Source organism: Macrotis lagotis, chromosome 8 (assembly GCF_037893015.1).
Source record: "Macrotis lagotis isolate mMagLag1 chromosome 8, bilby.v1.9.chrom.fasta, whole genome shotgun sequence".
Classification (NCBI taxonomy): domain Eukaryota; kingdom Metazoa; phylum Chordata; class Mammalia; order Peramelemorphia; family Peramelidae; genus Macrotis; species Macrotis lagotis.
Window position 1 is genome coordinate 33,360,766 of NC_133665.1, and position 16,567 is coordinate 33,377,332.

A 16,567-nucleotide genomic window follows, 5' to 3' on the forward strand; every position below is an offset into this window, starting at 1 on the left:
TCCCATCCTCCGTGCCAATCTCGGCGTTGCCCCGCTTCTCATTGGCTGGCTCGGGCGTCCCGCGGCTCCTCTAGGAACGCTTCCTCGCGGAGTCGGGGAGGACGAGGCAGGGCGGAGGGGGCGGGAGGAGAGACCGGGGAGACGGTGCTGATGGAAGAGAGGAGAGGAGGGAGGGCGGCGGAGTGGGGCGGGGCGGCGGGGGAGGGGGAGGAGGGCCGAGGCCGGCGCCGCGCCGCCATAGGCCGGCGGGGGCGGCGGCGTCAGCAGCCCACGTTGGGGCTCGGCGCGGACGATTGGCCGGGCCGCGGCCCCCGCCCCTCCCCCCGCCTGCCCGCACGCACTCCAGCCCGCTCCTCGCCCCCGCCCCCTCCCGCCCGCGCCAGGTGGGCGGGGCCGGCCGCTGGTTAGCCGGAGGAGTGTGAAACCGCGTGTTAATGTTAGCGGCGCGAGAGGCGCGGGCGGCGGCGGCGGCGGAGGCTGGAGCCGAGCGGCGGAGCCCGAGCGGCAGGAGCCGGGCCGGAGACGCCGCGTCCCGCTCCGCCACAGGCGGCCGCGCCGAGCACCCCCGCCGTCCCCGAAGGCCCTGAGGAGTTTGCCTGCTCGCCAGAAGAGGAGGAAAAAGTGGGGGAGGGCCGAGAAGCTCGTCGGAGAAGGGGCTCCCGACCTGCCTGGGCCGGCGCACGTCGCCCCCGGGGCTCCCGGGGAACTTTGCTCGTGGCCGGAGCGGCTGTGAGAGGAGAAGGACGAGCGGGGGAGGGGGTGACTCCGGGTGGGCAAGGAGGAAAACAAAAAGGCTCGGCGGCGGCGGCGGCGGCGAGGCTGCGGGGCCGTGCGGGCGCCTATGCGCGCCAGGAGATGCTGCGGCGGCGGCGGCTGCTGCAGGGGTGTGTGTGAGCGGCGCTCCCCGGCGTGCCGCGGGCGCGGGGCGGCGGCGGGGAGGCTGCTGCGCCCTTCCCCGTGACCGCGAATCGCCGCTCCGGCCCGGGCCCGCGCCTCGCTCGGCCGCACTCGGGGGCGTTTGATTTCCGCAATCTTCACGCCAGGACCGCTCGCCGCCCGGCCGGCCCCCGCTCCCCCGCCGCACTTTGCTCGCAGCGGCCCCTCCTCTCGGGGGTGCGGGGAGCGCGTCCCGCCGCGGGTGCCCCCGCCCCGCGCCCGGGCGGCAGCTCGCGGACGGGCCGCTCGCTCGGGGGCTTCCGGGCCCGGCTGTTAGTTTGTCGGGGGCGGGGGCGGGGCGGCGCGCTCGTGCCACCTGCGAGGCGCCCCCCGCGGAGCGGGCAGAGGCCGCGCCGCTCGGGCCGGCCCCGCGCAGCTCGCCCCGCCGGAGGGAGCCGACCTCGGCCGTCGGGGCCGGAGCCCCCCGTCGTCGGCCCCGAGGCCGGGCGGCGCTGCCAGCCGCGCGCGGGCGCCGGGGGATGCGGCCCTGAGCCCCGGAGGCGGCCCGGCCCGCCGTGCGTGCGTGGCCCTCCGTGCGTGCGGTGTCGGTGCCCGTGCGCGCGCGCCCGGCCCGAGCCCGGCCACCGCGCCCCCGCCCCGCCCCGCGCGTCTTCCTGCCGTGAGCGGCCCCGGCGGGATTAAAGTTGGAAGTCGGGCGGAGGAGCGAGGCGCCCCGGAGCCGGGCCGCGGCCGCCGGAGCCATGTTCCCGCAGAGCCGGCACCCGGTAAGCGGCGGCGCGGCCCGGGGCCCCGGGCGGGGGCGGCGTGGGGGCCCTCGCCGCCCGGCGAGGGCCAGGGCCCCTCGGCTGCCCCTTTGTTCGCCCTCAGGCCGGGGCTGGGCCGGCCCCGGGCCCCGAGGGGACGGGCCCCCGGCTCCCCGGGGTTCCCCGGGTGGCCCGCGGGAGGGGCGGGCGCCCCGGCCCCGGCTGGGCCCGGCGCCCGGTCCGTGTGCGGGGGGGGGGGGCGGGCCGGGGGGGGGGGCACCCTTCACACCTGGGGAAGTTTTGTGCCGTGGAGGTGGGGGGCGGGGAGGAAGCGCCGCCACCCGCCTCCCCCGGAGCGCGCGTGGGGGGCCGCGAGTGCGTGGCGGCGGCCGCTGCCTCGGCTGCGCTGACGTGTCGCCCCTCCCCCTCTTGTCTCGCCCCGCACCCGTCCCGCGCCGCCCCAGACGCCGCACCAGGCCGCCGGCCAGCCCTTTAAATTCACCATCCCGGAGTCGCTGGATCGGATCAAAGAGGAGTTTCAGTTCCTGCAGGCTCAGTATCACAGGTGCGTGGCGCGGGCGCGGGGCGGCGCGGGGCCGGCGCGCCAGGGCGGACCCCGCCGGGCAGGGCCGGCCGGCCGGGGGTGCGGCGCTTCTCTCCCTCTCCCCTCGGCTGTCTTCCCCGGGCCGCCAGCTGTATTGAATACTTGTGTCCAGGCGGTGGCGCGTGGAATCACAGTTAAAGCCTGTCACTCACTTTCCCCCTTTTTTTTTCCCTTGGATTTTCTCAGTCCTTTTTTCCCCCCTCTTCCATCCCCTTCTCCTATTGTCTCAGCCCCTTGTTTGCTGCTGTTGAAACGAAATCTTCCTCTTGTGTTTTGGAGTTGCATGAGAACCGTCAATATTTGCCCTTCGCTTTATTTATTTTGCAACAGGCTGAGCCGAAAACACTGGCTCGGTCCGTGTCTTGGTCTTGGAATGCCGGGGACAAATGCGGTGTTGAAATAACTATGGGTTACGTGGAGGGGGTGGGGGGATTGTTGTCCAAAGCAAAGTTCATTGTAGAAATGTTGGATAGGTGTTGGGCCAATTTACTTTGAGGCTGGCTTAGGAGATTTCAAAAAAGAAATAGAATTGCAAGTTCCCATTCTCAAGTTTCAATTGAACTGAGGCTTCTGCATGTGAGGCTCATCGTAGGACTTACTGACCAAATCAGTGGGACTTTTAAACAGCGGAAGAAGCATTAGTGTTGTGACCCATTAGTTCTTAACAGCTTCAAACTAAGAAATTAGCTTTTATACTTTAAAGGTAAATTCCATTACAATTTAAATGAAATTAAGCAGCCTGTAAATGACCACTTGAATAGAGAATACCAATGAAATCTCTAGTTTTTTTCCCCCAGTAACGTTCAATATTCTGTTGAGGGCAGGAATTTATCTATCACACTGCTTTCCAATGCTATCCTATTCCATTAGCTACCCAACATGATGTTTTAGTGTGTTTTAAAGACTAGTTAAGGTATGGAATGGTCATTTTTCAATTGAAATTTAAAAATTTTAAAAACTTGGAAGTTTGAATCCAAGGAGTTCAAGACACACTATATTGAAGTTCAGTTTCTGTTCAGAGTCTAATTATCCTACACCATGAACCTAAATTAAAATTTAACTGACTGAGAATTGACAGATGATAAGACTTCTTGTTAGGAGTTTGAAAGCTGACTTATTTTTCCACATTTTACCTAGAATTGTGTATGCCCTAAGAATGAGCAATAATGGAATAAATTGTACTTTGAATTCATTTTACTTGTATTCGCTGTTAAATACAAGGACAAAGCTTTTGGGTGTTTAACTTTGATAGTTTATAGTTTTTCCAAAATTGGTCTGTTTTTACTTGAAGTGCCAATATGTGAGGCAGATGTTAAAACAAGTGACATAATGTTTACATGAAGTTGCCTGTTTTGTTTTTGTAGCCTTAAATTGGAATGTGAGAAATTGGCAAGTGAAAAGACAGAAATGCAGAGACATTATGTGATGGTAGGTATCAAAAAGATTTACTTTTTTTCTTTTCGCATATCATAACAATTATATTTTCTTAGTAATACCAAATGAAACTTTGCATTTTCTCTTTTTTCTTTACAGTATTATGAAATGTCTTATGGTTTAAACATTGAAATGCATAAACAGGTAAGATTTTAAAATAAATTCCAAATTGAGACTGAGAATTGGTTTATGGGTGTAACCCTGACATTGCTTTTAGGAATGGGTGGGCTTAACGGCCCCCATGCCCAGTTTATCATATAATCACAGACTTGGAGTTAGAATAGCCTTTTAAAAGTCATCCAGTTGGGCAGCCTCATTTTAACAGATAAGGAAACTGAGACCCAGAAGTGGGTTTGCCTTAAAGTTCAGATGGGAATCCATTTCTAAGATGATCTGCTATATTCAGCATTCTTTCTTCTATACTTAATAATTACTTGACAGAAATTCTGCAGCTCAATATATTTGCAGAAAAATTTAAGTCACTAGCTAAAAGGGATATGGAATTAGAAGCTCTTCTATTTACAGGAAGATAAAAATTGACTGTACTTTAATGCATGGATAGATTTATGCTTGCCATTTGAGTGCTGTAGGTATCTAGAATCTGAACCCGTATACATACTGTTGAGTCTTAGGACTAAGAGTCAGTGAGTCAGAGTAGATAGGAAGGTAGAATTACTATAGTCAGGACATGGATTCAAATTTGTCCTCAGATACCTACTCCCTGGGTTTGAGCAACAAGTGACTTAACCTTTGACTCAGTTTGCTCATCTATAAATAAGGATTAATAGCTGTAGCATTTGCCTACCAGGATTGTTAGGAGGATTACATTATATTATTTAAAGCTCTTTCCAAGCATAAAAGGACTGTATGGGGTCAATTGACACAATAATACACTATCTAGAGCTGGAAACCATTTATTATATACTACCTCAGTTTTTTTTTTGTAGGCAAGAGAGTGAAGGGCCACGGGGAAGAGAAGTGACTTATCTAAGATCACACAAGTAGCAAACAGCAAACGAAGGCTTTGAAGTGGTGTATTTTTTTTCACTTTAAATTCAGTAATCTTCCCTCTATAACATGTAGATATCATTCCCTCTTAGAAATGTGGTACAGCAAATTGTGTACTAGAACTTCTTTTCATTAACGTGGAAAAATAAAAGAACTATGTAGCAAATACTGATTTTCTTTTGTAGTTTTGTGGTATTACATACCAGTTCAATGACATGTAGGTAAACATATCTTTAAAAATAATTGAGTAGATGGAGTCTTGAATCTCAGAGGGGGGGAAAAATCCTTTTATGGGTGTAGCATATGTTGATAGTAGCTGAGTTCCTAGTGGTTTTAAAAGCCTGGAAAGATTAGTGACTGGGAAAGCTCTGGTTATGACTATGAGTTTGCAAGTTCCCATAAAATTCACACTTATGGCTACTATAATGGTGAATAAAAAGAGTATTGAACTGGAACAAGGCACTAAGGACCTCATAAGAGAAGAAAAGCTAAATGATTGCTCAGCCCAAAGGACCCTCGATTGAGTAGTCATTGTCTGCCAAAGAAAGCATTAATGGCAGGGTGTAAGTATTCGGTAGATATGCTGACGTTCACTTTTTCATCAGGAGGCTGGTACAATAAGTCTTTCAGAAATCGATTGCCTCTTAAAAAAAATTATCATTAGATGAAGTTGCACAGTTGGACACATTTCAAAGTGCAACAATACAATTCTTGCTTGATGTATATGTGCTATTTCATCTAAAACTCTTGTTTCATTAAATTAAAGAGCATGGCTGACCGGCTAGGGCACAGTGGAGAAATTGATTAGTTCAGGCTTCAGATCTTCACTATATTCAAAGACTTTCATTAAGCAAGTGTGTTTCAGAGTTGAATTCTGCTTTTGTAACTCTGAACTCTTTGATTCTTTTTAATTCGTTGCAGAGTTTGATAATGCTGAGGTGTTGTTTTGGAAATCTTGCTTTCAGCTCTATTTGGGAGGAGTCATTCTAATTTTCTTCACTTTAGACTAATTGTTTTTTCAAACAGTTTTCATTACTGTTTTTTTCAAAGTAAACTATTTTTAATGTATACAAGGGTTGTTTGAGCTTTGTTATAAATAAATACTTTCTTAACGAGAAGGATAGTGAACTTGGTGACTGTACAGATTAGGAGTCCTGGTTAAGTTTGGGGGGGGTCATTTTTAAAAATGGTAGTGTATGTGAACTCACAAACTTTTGCCAGAGTACTAACTACCTGCTGATTCAGTTTTTTAATGGCTTTAAAAGGCAAAATTTGTATACTGAATAGAATGGATAATAAAGTTTTGGGTTAATTTTAACTTTGTTAAATCAGAGGAATTAATAGATCAGGGTGTCCTTGTTTTCCAAAAATATAAGATTACTTGTGCTTTGTGCTAGATTTACTGGAGAAGAATATATATCATTATTGGGTTTTTTTGTGCCCTTAATTTAGTTGCATGGCTTTTCCTTTTTCCTTAAAGGAGATAAGTGTCAGAAGTAACTGTTTAGTGGGGATAAGAAATGGGCTTGGGTGTAAAACCATGTGTCTGTGTATATATGTTTCATGAGCAATTATGGACGAGAACATGTGTGAATATTTTGTGTCTCCATATGGATATATATTATATGGTATATTTTGTGTAACTAGCTTAGTAATTTGAAAAATGTGAAAGGCTGATATGCTCTCTATTTTTTAAATAGCAAAGTCTTAAGTCCCTTTAAATTCAGTTTGTATTGTAAATGATGACAGATCCTCAACTATGGTGGTGCAGGGTTGGGCTCTGCTATGTATGATTCAGTGTTAAAGCGGCCTTACATTAAAAAAAATCCTTCTGAATGTCACACATTAATAATAAGTTCTGAGGAGGCATTGGGTAGCTAGTGATCATAATTCTTATTAAAACTGGTGACGTCTAGCCCCTAGGGTGTAGCCAGGCTCAAATTGATGCTTTTTTGCTGCCTGATCACCAGCGTGGCCTAAGTGCTCATTATGTTGTAGAGAGGCCTTTGGAGCTCTCATTACGTTTGACAGGAATTCTCTCTAGGGGGAAACTGGGCATTAGCTAGACTCCTGACAGGCTGAAATTATTCCCGCTTTATGGCTTATAACCAAATGCTAGCAAGGCATCATCAGGGGACACAAAAAATTGTCATTTCTGACAACATCTTTGTTACTGAAAAATGCAGTGATGGGGAAACTTTCTACCGAGCCGGCTTTAATGTTCATTCTTAAGGCTTGTTTTCCTGTGTGAGAGACTGCTTCTCTTCCTCTGTTGCTTCTCCCCTCCCCCTTGCCTCCCTTTTAGTGGGTTGGTTGCATATTGTATTCTCCAGTGTCATCATACAGACCACTGAGTCTCAGGCAGTTTTTAAATGGAACTGTCATCCAAATCAAGAATGGTCTAATTGTGGTTTGCCTACATTGTGGAGACTTGGTTTCTTGCATATATCTTGTTAATATTGTGTCAATATTTTTTCTCTAAATTTAAAAAAAATCAATTATTACAATAAATGCATGATGTCGGAATTCTGTTTTGCATTCTGAATCTTTTGACATTAAAAAAAGCAAGTGAAAGGAGAAGCTCACGTGAAATGAGAATGAGCTAAAATTGAAACTAGTGTTGTTTCTCACAGCTGGTACTTTATAACTTTGGTTTCTTCATCTGTAAAATGGGGATAATTCTTTGCGCCCATGCTTGGTTGCATAACCTTTCCTTTTTTTCCTTAAAAGAGAAAGGAGATAAAAGGGTCAGAAGTATGTTAAGGCTCAAATGGACTCTGACTTGCCAGGTGCTTTGTAAACTTGAAAGCACTTTAAAGATAAGGCAGTTATCCTTGGTATGCGGGCAGTGAGTTCATGTGACAGATACTTAGTGCTGAGTGACTTCTGTATTTTTGTGCCTTTGTATACCTTTAATTTAAAAGGTCTCTGTGGCACACTTGGGCTAAAATTCACATCACAGTTGACAAATTTCTGTCTTTTAATGACAAAGAAGCTATGGATCCACTCATATCAGTATGGTGAAAACTTTTTAAAGTTCTTTTACCAGCAGTGGTGATAGAATATATGAGTCCCAGAAAGTTCTCTTTGGAAATGACTTTAAATGACTTAATGCAAGTTACTTATTTCACAGAGGTTGTTACAATTGAAACCTGTAAAGGATAAGGTACTCACCCAAGGTCACCAAGTTAGTAAATGGTAGAGGTAGGAGGTGAACCCTGATCTCCCAGTGCTGGTATAATGAGTGCTCCTGCTGCCCCCATATTCACACTTTGCCTCTTTTTCTGTTGTTTGCTTTTTTCCCCTTTTGAGTCAATATTGGGTAGACATTTGTGAGAACATACCTGATTTAGGGGTATTATAGAATAAGGCTGAGCTCATGAGCCTGCAGGAGGCTCAATCCATGACCTCAGTTTCATCAGCAGTGTCTTCACCAGCTCAGCTGGCTTGAATAAAATCTAGCATCACTAGAGACATGAATAAAAAGGACCTAATTCTGAAGGTCTGCTGACCAGTGACCTTCCTGTGACACTTGAGCTTTTTCTTGGCAATTTTATTTAATTTTTTTCGCCCCCTCCTAAAAAAAAACAGGATAATGTTTGTTTTTCTGTTTTCACAAGCATGTTGACTATATATGTGTGTCCGTATCCATCCATCCATCTATGCATCCATGTCTTAATGTGTGGATGAGCTAGGGAATTTGAGAAGAGAGGACTGTTTTTTGATGTCTTGGTCTCCATGTCTGGTGAGGTCTTTGGACCCCTTCTCAGAAGAGTGATTTATTTTTTTTTAATAGAGAAATTGAAGGAAATGCTGTATTTCATTTAGAGGTTAGATGTAAAAGTAAGGATGTAATGTTTTTCTCTATCCGAGGTCACAGACCCCCTGAAATCTTACCTACAAATCCCTGGTTAAGTGTAGTTTTTTTTGGCATTAAACCCTTCAGAGGAAAAATGTTATATTCCCTAGGTCATCATTTTGAGGTGATGGGGACAGTGAGATTGGTCAGGGAAAAATAAGATCTAGCATGTCTTTGCTATTATAAATCATTTCAGCAATAACATGTACTGGGCTAGGCTAATTTAGAGGTAACTGCTTTATGATTGTAAAAGTTTCTTGTATTGAAAATTGTCCTTTTCCATCTTTTTTTTATTTTTTAGGGATTTAAGCTGAATTGTTTTGGTTTCACTCTAGCATTCTTTAAATGTGAATTTTTACTTTTACTGTCTGAAAGTTGTTCCTTCTCTATTTTTCTATTCTTTTTTTCCTTTTTTTTCCACAAGATTGCTTAGAAGTTTGTGTCCAGGAAATGATTGAATGCCAAAGCATTGGCATTAAAGATTAAACTCCATCAGATGCTAATAGGGAAGTGGTACAAGATGTCTTGCTGTCATCAAATATAAGATTGTATGTGTATATTCACCAGTCATATCAGTTCTTTCCAAGAATAAGTTGGAAATAAAACTTCCGAAAGTATTATAAAGCCCAGTTCGTTAAGATTAGCTTTTGTTCAGTGGCAAGCAGCCAGAGAAAGATTCATCACTTTTGAACCCACTGACGGAACTATAAACCACCAACAGTATGTTTGCTTCCACTCCAAAAGTTAAGAAAGGGAGGGGGGCAAGTCTTTGTTTCTTGGGCTGGAATGTTTTGAGACATATTTTCTTAATCTTTTCAGTAACCTGACCTCTCATACAAGTCATTTAATATAGTATCTCTGATCTTCAGTCTCTTCATCTGCAAAATGGAGGGGGAGGGAAGTGTAAGACACTATCTAATCTCTTTCAGGTCTAACTTTCTAGGAGTCTTTCTCATCATTAGTGGGGAGAAGCTAACATGGCCCACAGAGAAGTCTTTAAAAAAAGAACACGGAATGGAAATTGTTAGTCCAAATGCCAAATGAAGCCAGTCTTAAGCCAGGGGGCTTAAGATAATGTTTTCCTAACTAATGTTGAGTAATAAGCCCCATAAGAAAACCTGTCCCTTTAGTAAATATTATGTAAAGAAGCCTTGTTGAATTGATACTGAGACTGAAGGCAGATTCATTTATTTAGTTAACTTTTTCTCATGGAACTAGTTGAACTTTCTGTTGAGCTCTCATGAAAACATTGTAGTCTCCAGGAGTGGTTTTGTAAAAAAAAAAAAAAAAAAAAAACCCAAAACAAATTTAAGCCTATTTGAATCTCTGGGGTTGGTTAATAGGATCTTTAATAGATTATTGTTGAAAAGGACTTTGAAAAATGTTTTCAATTTTTTTAACTTGGGTATTTAATTAAAACTAAAGTAATTTACTTGCAATTAAATTGGAATAATCTTTATTTAGTTGTATGTGCAAGCACCAAGGATTTAAAAAAAAAAATCCCTGCCTTCAAGGAACTTACATTCTAATGCTTCAAATACCACCAACTTAAACTGGTTGTTAAATGATTTTTTTTTTTTGGATAGCTTTGGAAAGAAAAAATTTTTAAAACTGAAACTGCAAATCCTTGAAATATTTAGTCCTTTCTCTGCGAGGAGTAGAGTTTTATTGCACTTGTTATATAGATCCTAAAATCTCAGAGTTAAAAAGATACTTCAGAGAACTAAACCAGGTCTTACTCAAATCATATCACCAAAACAATCTGGAGTCATTACAACTAGATAGATCATGCGGTGGATAGAGTCAAGAAGGATCTACATTTCAGTCTGTTCTCAGATACTTATTATATGATCCTGGGCTTAACCTCTTAATCACAACTTTTGTGCCTCAGTTTCCTCATCTGTAAAATGGGAATAATGTTGAAAATAGAACCTACTTCCCAGGAGTTGTCTTAATGATCAAATAAGATACTATTTGTAAAGCACATTGCAAACCTTAAGGCATTATTGAATATAATTGCTATTATTCTTTTTACTGTTAAAAACTTATCTGTTGAAACATAGCCTATTATATTTATAGATTGAGAACAGGTGGTGCAGTGGCTAGAGCTCTTGAATCTGGAGTCAGGAAAATCTGAGTTTAAATGCAGCTTCAGAGACTAGCTGTATGACCCTGGGCATATCGCTTTACTCTGTTATCTCATCTGTAAAATGAGCAGAAGTAGGAAATAACAAAATATTCTAATATCTTTGCCAAGGAAATCCAAATGGGATCATGAAGAGTCAGACTTAAAATGACTAAACAGCAATAGTTATTAAGAAGTCTTTCTTAGGAGCAGCTAGGTGTGGCGCAGTGGATAAAGCACTGGCCCTGGAGTCAGGAGTACTTGGGTACAAAACGGGTCTTAGACACTTAATAATTACCTAGCTGTGTGGCCTTGGGCAAGCCACTTAACCCCGTTTGCCTTGCAAAAAACCTAAAAAAAAAAAGAAAGAAGTTTTTCCTAATGTTGAATTGAAATCTGACTTCTCAACTTCTGCCCATTGGTCTTAATTCTGTCCTTTAAAAATAAGTATAGCTCATCTTTCAAATGAGAGGCTTGTGCTCAGAACTGCAATGAACTCTAGAGTTTGCAAATGACCAAGTGATAATCATCCAGAAAAGTTTAAATGACTTGCCCAGCCAGCCCTCACAAGGAGGAAATTCAGGTCCTATGTCTCCTAACCCCCTCCCCCAATTGTCTTTCCTGTATGCCCCACTACTTCTATACTTTAAAATTTGATAGAAAAGAGAAACTTCTATGAATTTTTTAGGTTTAAATCTGAAATCCTATTGGGTCTGAATCTCTTCCATCATGGTAGCTGTACTTTGACTTTTCTTGATTCCATCTTTTTACATCTTTTTGACATGTGAAAGAAATTGCTCTATTTAAGAAAACATATCAAGACATTTAGAATTTGAGAGGTAAAGTAGTTTGTCTCAACCTAGGTCAGCCTTCCTTTTTAGAAATCCTTGAGGATGATGAAATTGAAATGTCAGAAATAGTAGATACTGATGATGAGAAGGCTACAAATTAATCTGTTTAGAATAAATTTCATGTGGTAGGTATTAAATCCAGAAAATATTACAACTTTTTGTTTTACTTTGATGTTTTTAGTTTTTGCTTGATTCTTTCAAGTGTAGGAACAAGAGATATAATTGACATGATAAAGATTTATAGTTCACATGTTATAAATTAAGTATTCTCAAAATGAACTGTTAGTAAAAATAGTAAATTCTGAAAAAGTACATTAAAATGTGACCAAATTTGTGAGTAAACGAAGTTTACTTTAGATGTCCAAGAGATGCTAAAAAATCAGAAATTTTGTATACATTTCAAAAAAGAAAAAGAATTCTGAAAGATTGAAAATGTTAAATCTTATATTGATCATGTCTCCCAAATATTGCAGATTTAGAATTCTGTTTGAAAAGGTTTCTTTAAGAAATTTAAAAGTCTAATAGTCTAATGCCTATCATTTTTTGGTTTTACTTTTATGGAATGAGTTCATTAATATTAGTCTTGAGAGTTATAGATTCAGTTATTTTATTTGTTTTGCCTTTCTTTATACCTCTAGCACTGAATATAGGGCTCAATAAGTGGTAGGCGCTCTTAATTGCTTGTTGACTGACTAAACAGAAGTTAAATATTTATGTTTGAACAGAAAGATGTTGGTTGCATCATATGTACACTTTGTTGGTAGTATATACTTCTCTTTATTTTTGTGTGACCCAGGATTTTGGTTCTTGAGAAATGGATGTTCTATGATTCTTTGACTTATACCAAAAGGATTGTTGCTAAGAAGATAGGAGAGGGATGGGTTGGCTGAAAGCAAGTATTAATTACGCAGTTATATAAATAGTTAAAGGTTTAGAGTTTCCATTAAGGTGCTTTGAATTGGAAGTGTTAGGCTTGACCTATGTTTGAAGTCAACTCTGAAATGAACGTTTTTAGTATCACATAGTTAGATGATTGAGTCATGGATTTCTCTAGCAAGGGGCAATTGAAAGAGCTTTGACTTCGGTGACAAAGGACCTGGGTTCAAATTCGATCTTTGATAATTACTATCAGAATGACCTCGGGCAAGTCCTTATGCCTCAGTTTCTTCATTTCTGAATAAAGCAAGTTAGATAGTTAATTTCCTATCTTAGAACCTTTATAACTATGAACTCTTCCCTCAACTGTGAATATATATCAGATTGATTTTTGAATCTACCAGACTTGTTCTTGGTAATCATACCCACTAAATTGTGGGTAGTTTGAATGGCTTGTCTGTTTTTAGTAAGTCTTTATGCCTTTCTATTTATTATTTGCATACAAGTTATTGCTTCGTCTTCTGTATTGGTGGTTTTTTTTTTTACTAAAAATATCTTTTTGGATAAATTGGAAGAGTGTATTTGTGAAATGTCAAAATTTGGACTTGGACTTCCTTTCTCCATCCATATTGTCATGTAATACTAAAGGATTACTTGGAATCTCTTACTAAGTAGAAAGTTGTTTCCCTCCTGTTTTACTGATAGGAAGAATGCTATACAGTTAAGTTTAAAGTTCAAAGTTTAGCCAGTTTCTTAAAATTTCTGACCTCAAAAATGAATTCTGCTGGAAAAAAATGCTGAGGAACTTAAAATATATGAAACATCCTTTGTCCTTGTCCCACAAGACTTTAATGATTTAAAGAGGTACTATTCTTAGTGGTATGCATAGTACAGTCCAGACTGTCATAGATGACTGTTTCTTAGAAAACAGCTTAAGTGAAATTTAAGATGAGAGCATTTGTACACACCAGGAAGTAGATTTGTAAATTAAAATGCTAGTCCAAGAATCTGGTGCACTTTTCAAATAGAACATGGACAATCTGAGTTCCCTGGGGTGAGAGGTTTATAGGAGTAATTGGTGACGTAAGCTGTGGCCTGACTTTTTGTTTGGAAGTAACACTGAATCACAAAGCATCTTTGAGTTTGTATAGTTGCTAGCCTGTGGAGCTGGGCTGCTTAAAGGCATTGGTCAGGAAGCCTGGGCTCTCTAGAAGCCTCTTGATGCTTTGGGTAAACAGTCGGTCAAAGCAGCTTACAAGGAAGGTGACCAGTCAGTGTATTGACAAGAACAGACACAATAGAAAACTGCATTAGGAGGCAAGCCATTGGGATTTGCAGTAAATATATTACAGAACACAAGTGAATTGCCGATACTGCTTGTTTAGCAGTTTGCAAGGGCAGTGGCAGTATGGATTTTTGAATTAGAAGGGAAGGACTGTTCTTTCTCTGTGCTGGAACATCTCGTTGATGGCTGAGGAGAAAATTGATTTAGAGAACAAAATGCTGCTGCCTTTATTTGTGCCATTTTTAAAGGCTGCTATGGATTAGTGAGTGAAAATAAAAAGGTAGCTTTCAGTATTAGGAGAAATAGGGTAGCATATTTATCTGCCTCTTGGTCTAGTCTTGAGGCATTAGCTGTATGAAGATTGAGAAGCGGGTGATGGGGAAAGCATCCCAATCTACTCTGCTGCCATTGCTGCCTGGCTAAGAAAACTGATGGAGGAGAGTGGTCTTTACCACTTTTTGCTCTTTGAGAAATTTTTGTCTTGAGTAAAATGATGGGTTTTGACTTAAATGATGACAGATCCCATATTACATGGTTTTTGATTCTACTAAAATCTTATTTTTATTTTTATTATTATTATAGAATATTGAGTTTAATCAGTCATCAATGGGACTTTGGATAAAGAGGTCATATTTTCATTTGTAGCATTTCCCTGAAACTTAGACACATTTTTTTTAGGCATTTAAATAGTTTATAATGATAGGTAGTTCTCTGCTTTGTTAACACGAAACTGTATTAATTTGGCTTAACAGTAAATTGGAAATTGACCTTTGGCCATTCTGTAAGGGGAGGTTTAATGAGCTAATTAATAGTGCAAATAACGTTAGGGAGGGTTAAACTAGTTTAGAAAATAAAATGTTCAGGCACCTCGAGCATTTCAAAAGTACCAATATATATGCAAGCAACTGATTTACTAATTATGAGTCATCTTTATCCATTAAAACTAGTCCCTCAAGGTCCTCCACTGAATAATACTTTGGTAACTTGGCTTTAGTTACTTAATGTACTTGAATGAAAAGACAATTCCTTAAAAACATAATGCTTGGGTGAACTGGGAGTGAGACTGGGGACCAGAGAATCTTACCATCTCTTCTGTCACTCTGTTTCTCTGGGTCTCTCTGGTCTGCCAGGGCATCTTGAGGACCCTTTAGACTTGTCATCAACTGTCCCTGCATCCTTAGTACTTAGAGGTCTTTCTACCCACCCCTGCTTTATGTGTTGACTTTTTTCAGTTAGAATGTGAGCTACTGGAAAGAAGGGATTGCCTCAGTTTTTCTGTTTTTAATCTTCATTATTTAGAATTTATAGCAAATGCTTAATAAATAACATTTCTCATTCTTTCAGAGAAAAATCCTGTGACTAAAATTTCCCTGATAAAAGCTAGTTTGTTGTGTGTTTCCCTGAATTAGTAAGGTTTTTCTTTCTATTACTTGTTGGAAGTCCTCTCCCTGGTATGATAGCATTCATCTTGCTTCCTTAGAAGTTGTAAAACTTGTAAATTGTGGCCTTTAAAGGTTTGGGTAAAAGAGCTTTTCTAGATATAGAGATAATGTAGGAGATTGGCCTGGGAATAAGAAAGCTTTGAAGAAAACATTTTATGGCATTTACCCTGGGTGTTGTTCTTTTATCTCCAAGTTCTTAGTTTTGGTGAGAAGAAAGTAGATCCATAAACTAAGGGAGGGAGGAGACTAGTTGAATGTATTATGTTCCTCTCCTTCTGTATATAGTAAACTGTGGAAAGCTGTTTCTAGTTGTATTTTGTTTTTGGACGAAAATTGCCTAACTGGCAATGGAGTCTTTGTACTTTTTTTGAAAGTCTTCCTTGACAGAGGGAGTGTTGCTTTGTGCTGAATCTGCCAGGTGTGTTTGGGGCAAGAGATGGAGCTTATTAGAAGCTGGGGGAGCCAGGAGAATTTGTTGTCTGTATGGCCTAAGGGTAGATTAGAGAGATTAGAGAAAGTGTTCAGAGAATCCAGTCACAGGATTGACTTGTCAGAGGGCAAGGGGTGAGCCAAATGTTGGGTTGATCTTTATTGGACCTCTGACTTCATCTCAACCTCATTTCCTGTGAATAAGTCCCCCTGGTTCCTGGTCACGCTCCCTGCTGACTCCCCTGTATGAAATCCATTTCTTGATCCCAGAATACATTGGGTATGATGCAGAAATAGAAGGAGGGAAAGAGAGGAAGGCACAGAAACTTATTTCAGTGTCTGTTTTTAAGTCAGATGCTCTGAGAAACCTGAGGCTTTTGCTCAACTTAACCTATCAAGAAAAATCTCCTTCCTTTTATCATTTTCCCCTACATTTAATTCCTTTCCTGGTCCCGTGAATAAGAACAGATAGCATTTATATGGCGCTGTAGAGTTTACAAAGAAATGTTTATATCATTTATTTAAAAAATAAATTTTCCTCTTTGTATGCTCACAACAACCTTGAGAAGTTAGGTATTACTTTACAGCTAAGGAAACCAAGGCAGATAAAAATGATATGACTTCCCTGTGTCACATAGCTAGTAAGCATCTGAGGCTGGATGGGAACTTGAGTCTTCCAACTCTAGACCCAGTATCCTATTTACTTTACTACCCAGTTGATGTTTCTGTTGCTAGATTCTCCCTTGATTCCAGCCTGTAGTGATGTAACAACCATATTTCTACTTCCTTGGACTTTTGCAATAACCACCTCACAGTCCTTCCAGCTGCTACTTCCTCCAATCCATCTGACTTAACACCATCACACTATTGAAGACATCATGTCTAGTGAAGTGGACTTGCAGTCAACAAGACTTGAGTTCAGATCTCATCACAACCACTCATTAGTTGTGTGACCAGATGGTAAACTCTTGAGGGAATGGACTGTCTTTCTTTTCTTTTTTTTCCATATTTGAA

General features: G+C 42.1%; 1 protein-coding gene across 8 annotated transcripts in view; it reads left to right on the forward strand.

Annotated features, from left to right (window-relative positions):
- Positions 1 to 1,436: 1,436 nt before the first annotated feature.
- TLE1 (TLE family member 1, transcriptional corepressor) overlaps positions 1,437 to 16,567 on the forward strand; it is a 119,569-nt gene continuing 104,438 nt past the window's right edge. For 4 of the 8 annotated variants that reach the window (XM_074196677.1, XM_074196680.1, XM_074196684.1 and 1 more), the window contains exons 1-4: positions 1,438 to 1,661; positions 2,105 to 2,205; positions 3,609 to 3,672; positions 3,778 to 3,822. In XM_074196677.1, coding sequence (XP_074052778.1) covers positions 1,638 to 1,661; positions 2,105 to 2,205; positions 3,609 to 3,672; positions 3,778 to 3,822 — 234 coding nt within the window. In that variant the 5' untranslated portion in view covers positions 1,438 to 1,637. Of the gene's footprint in view, positions 1,662 to 2,104; positions 2,206 to 3,608; positions 3,673 to 3,777; positions 3,823 to 16,567 lie in introns of all 8 variants that reach the window. The other 4 variants (XM_074196683.1, XM_074196678.1, XM_074196685.1 and 1 more) reach the window with 2 other exon arrangements.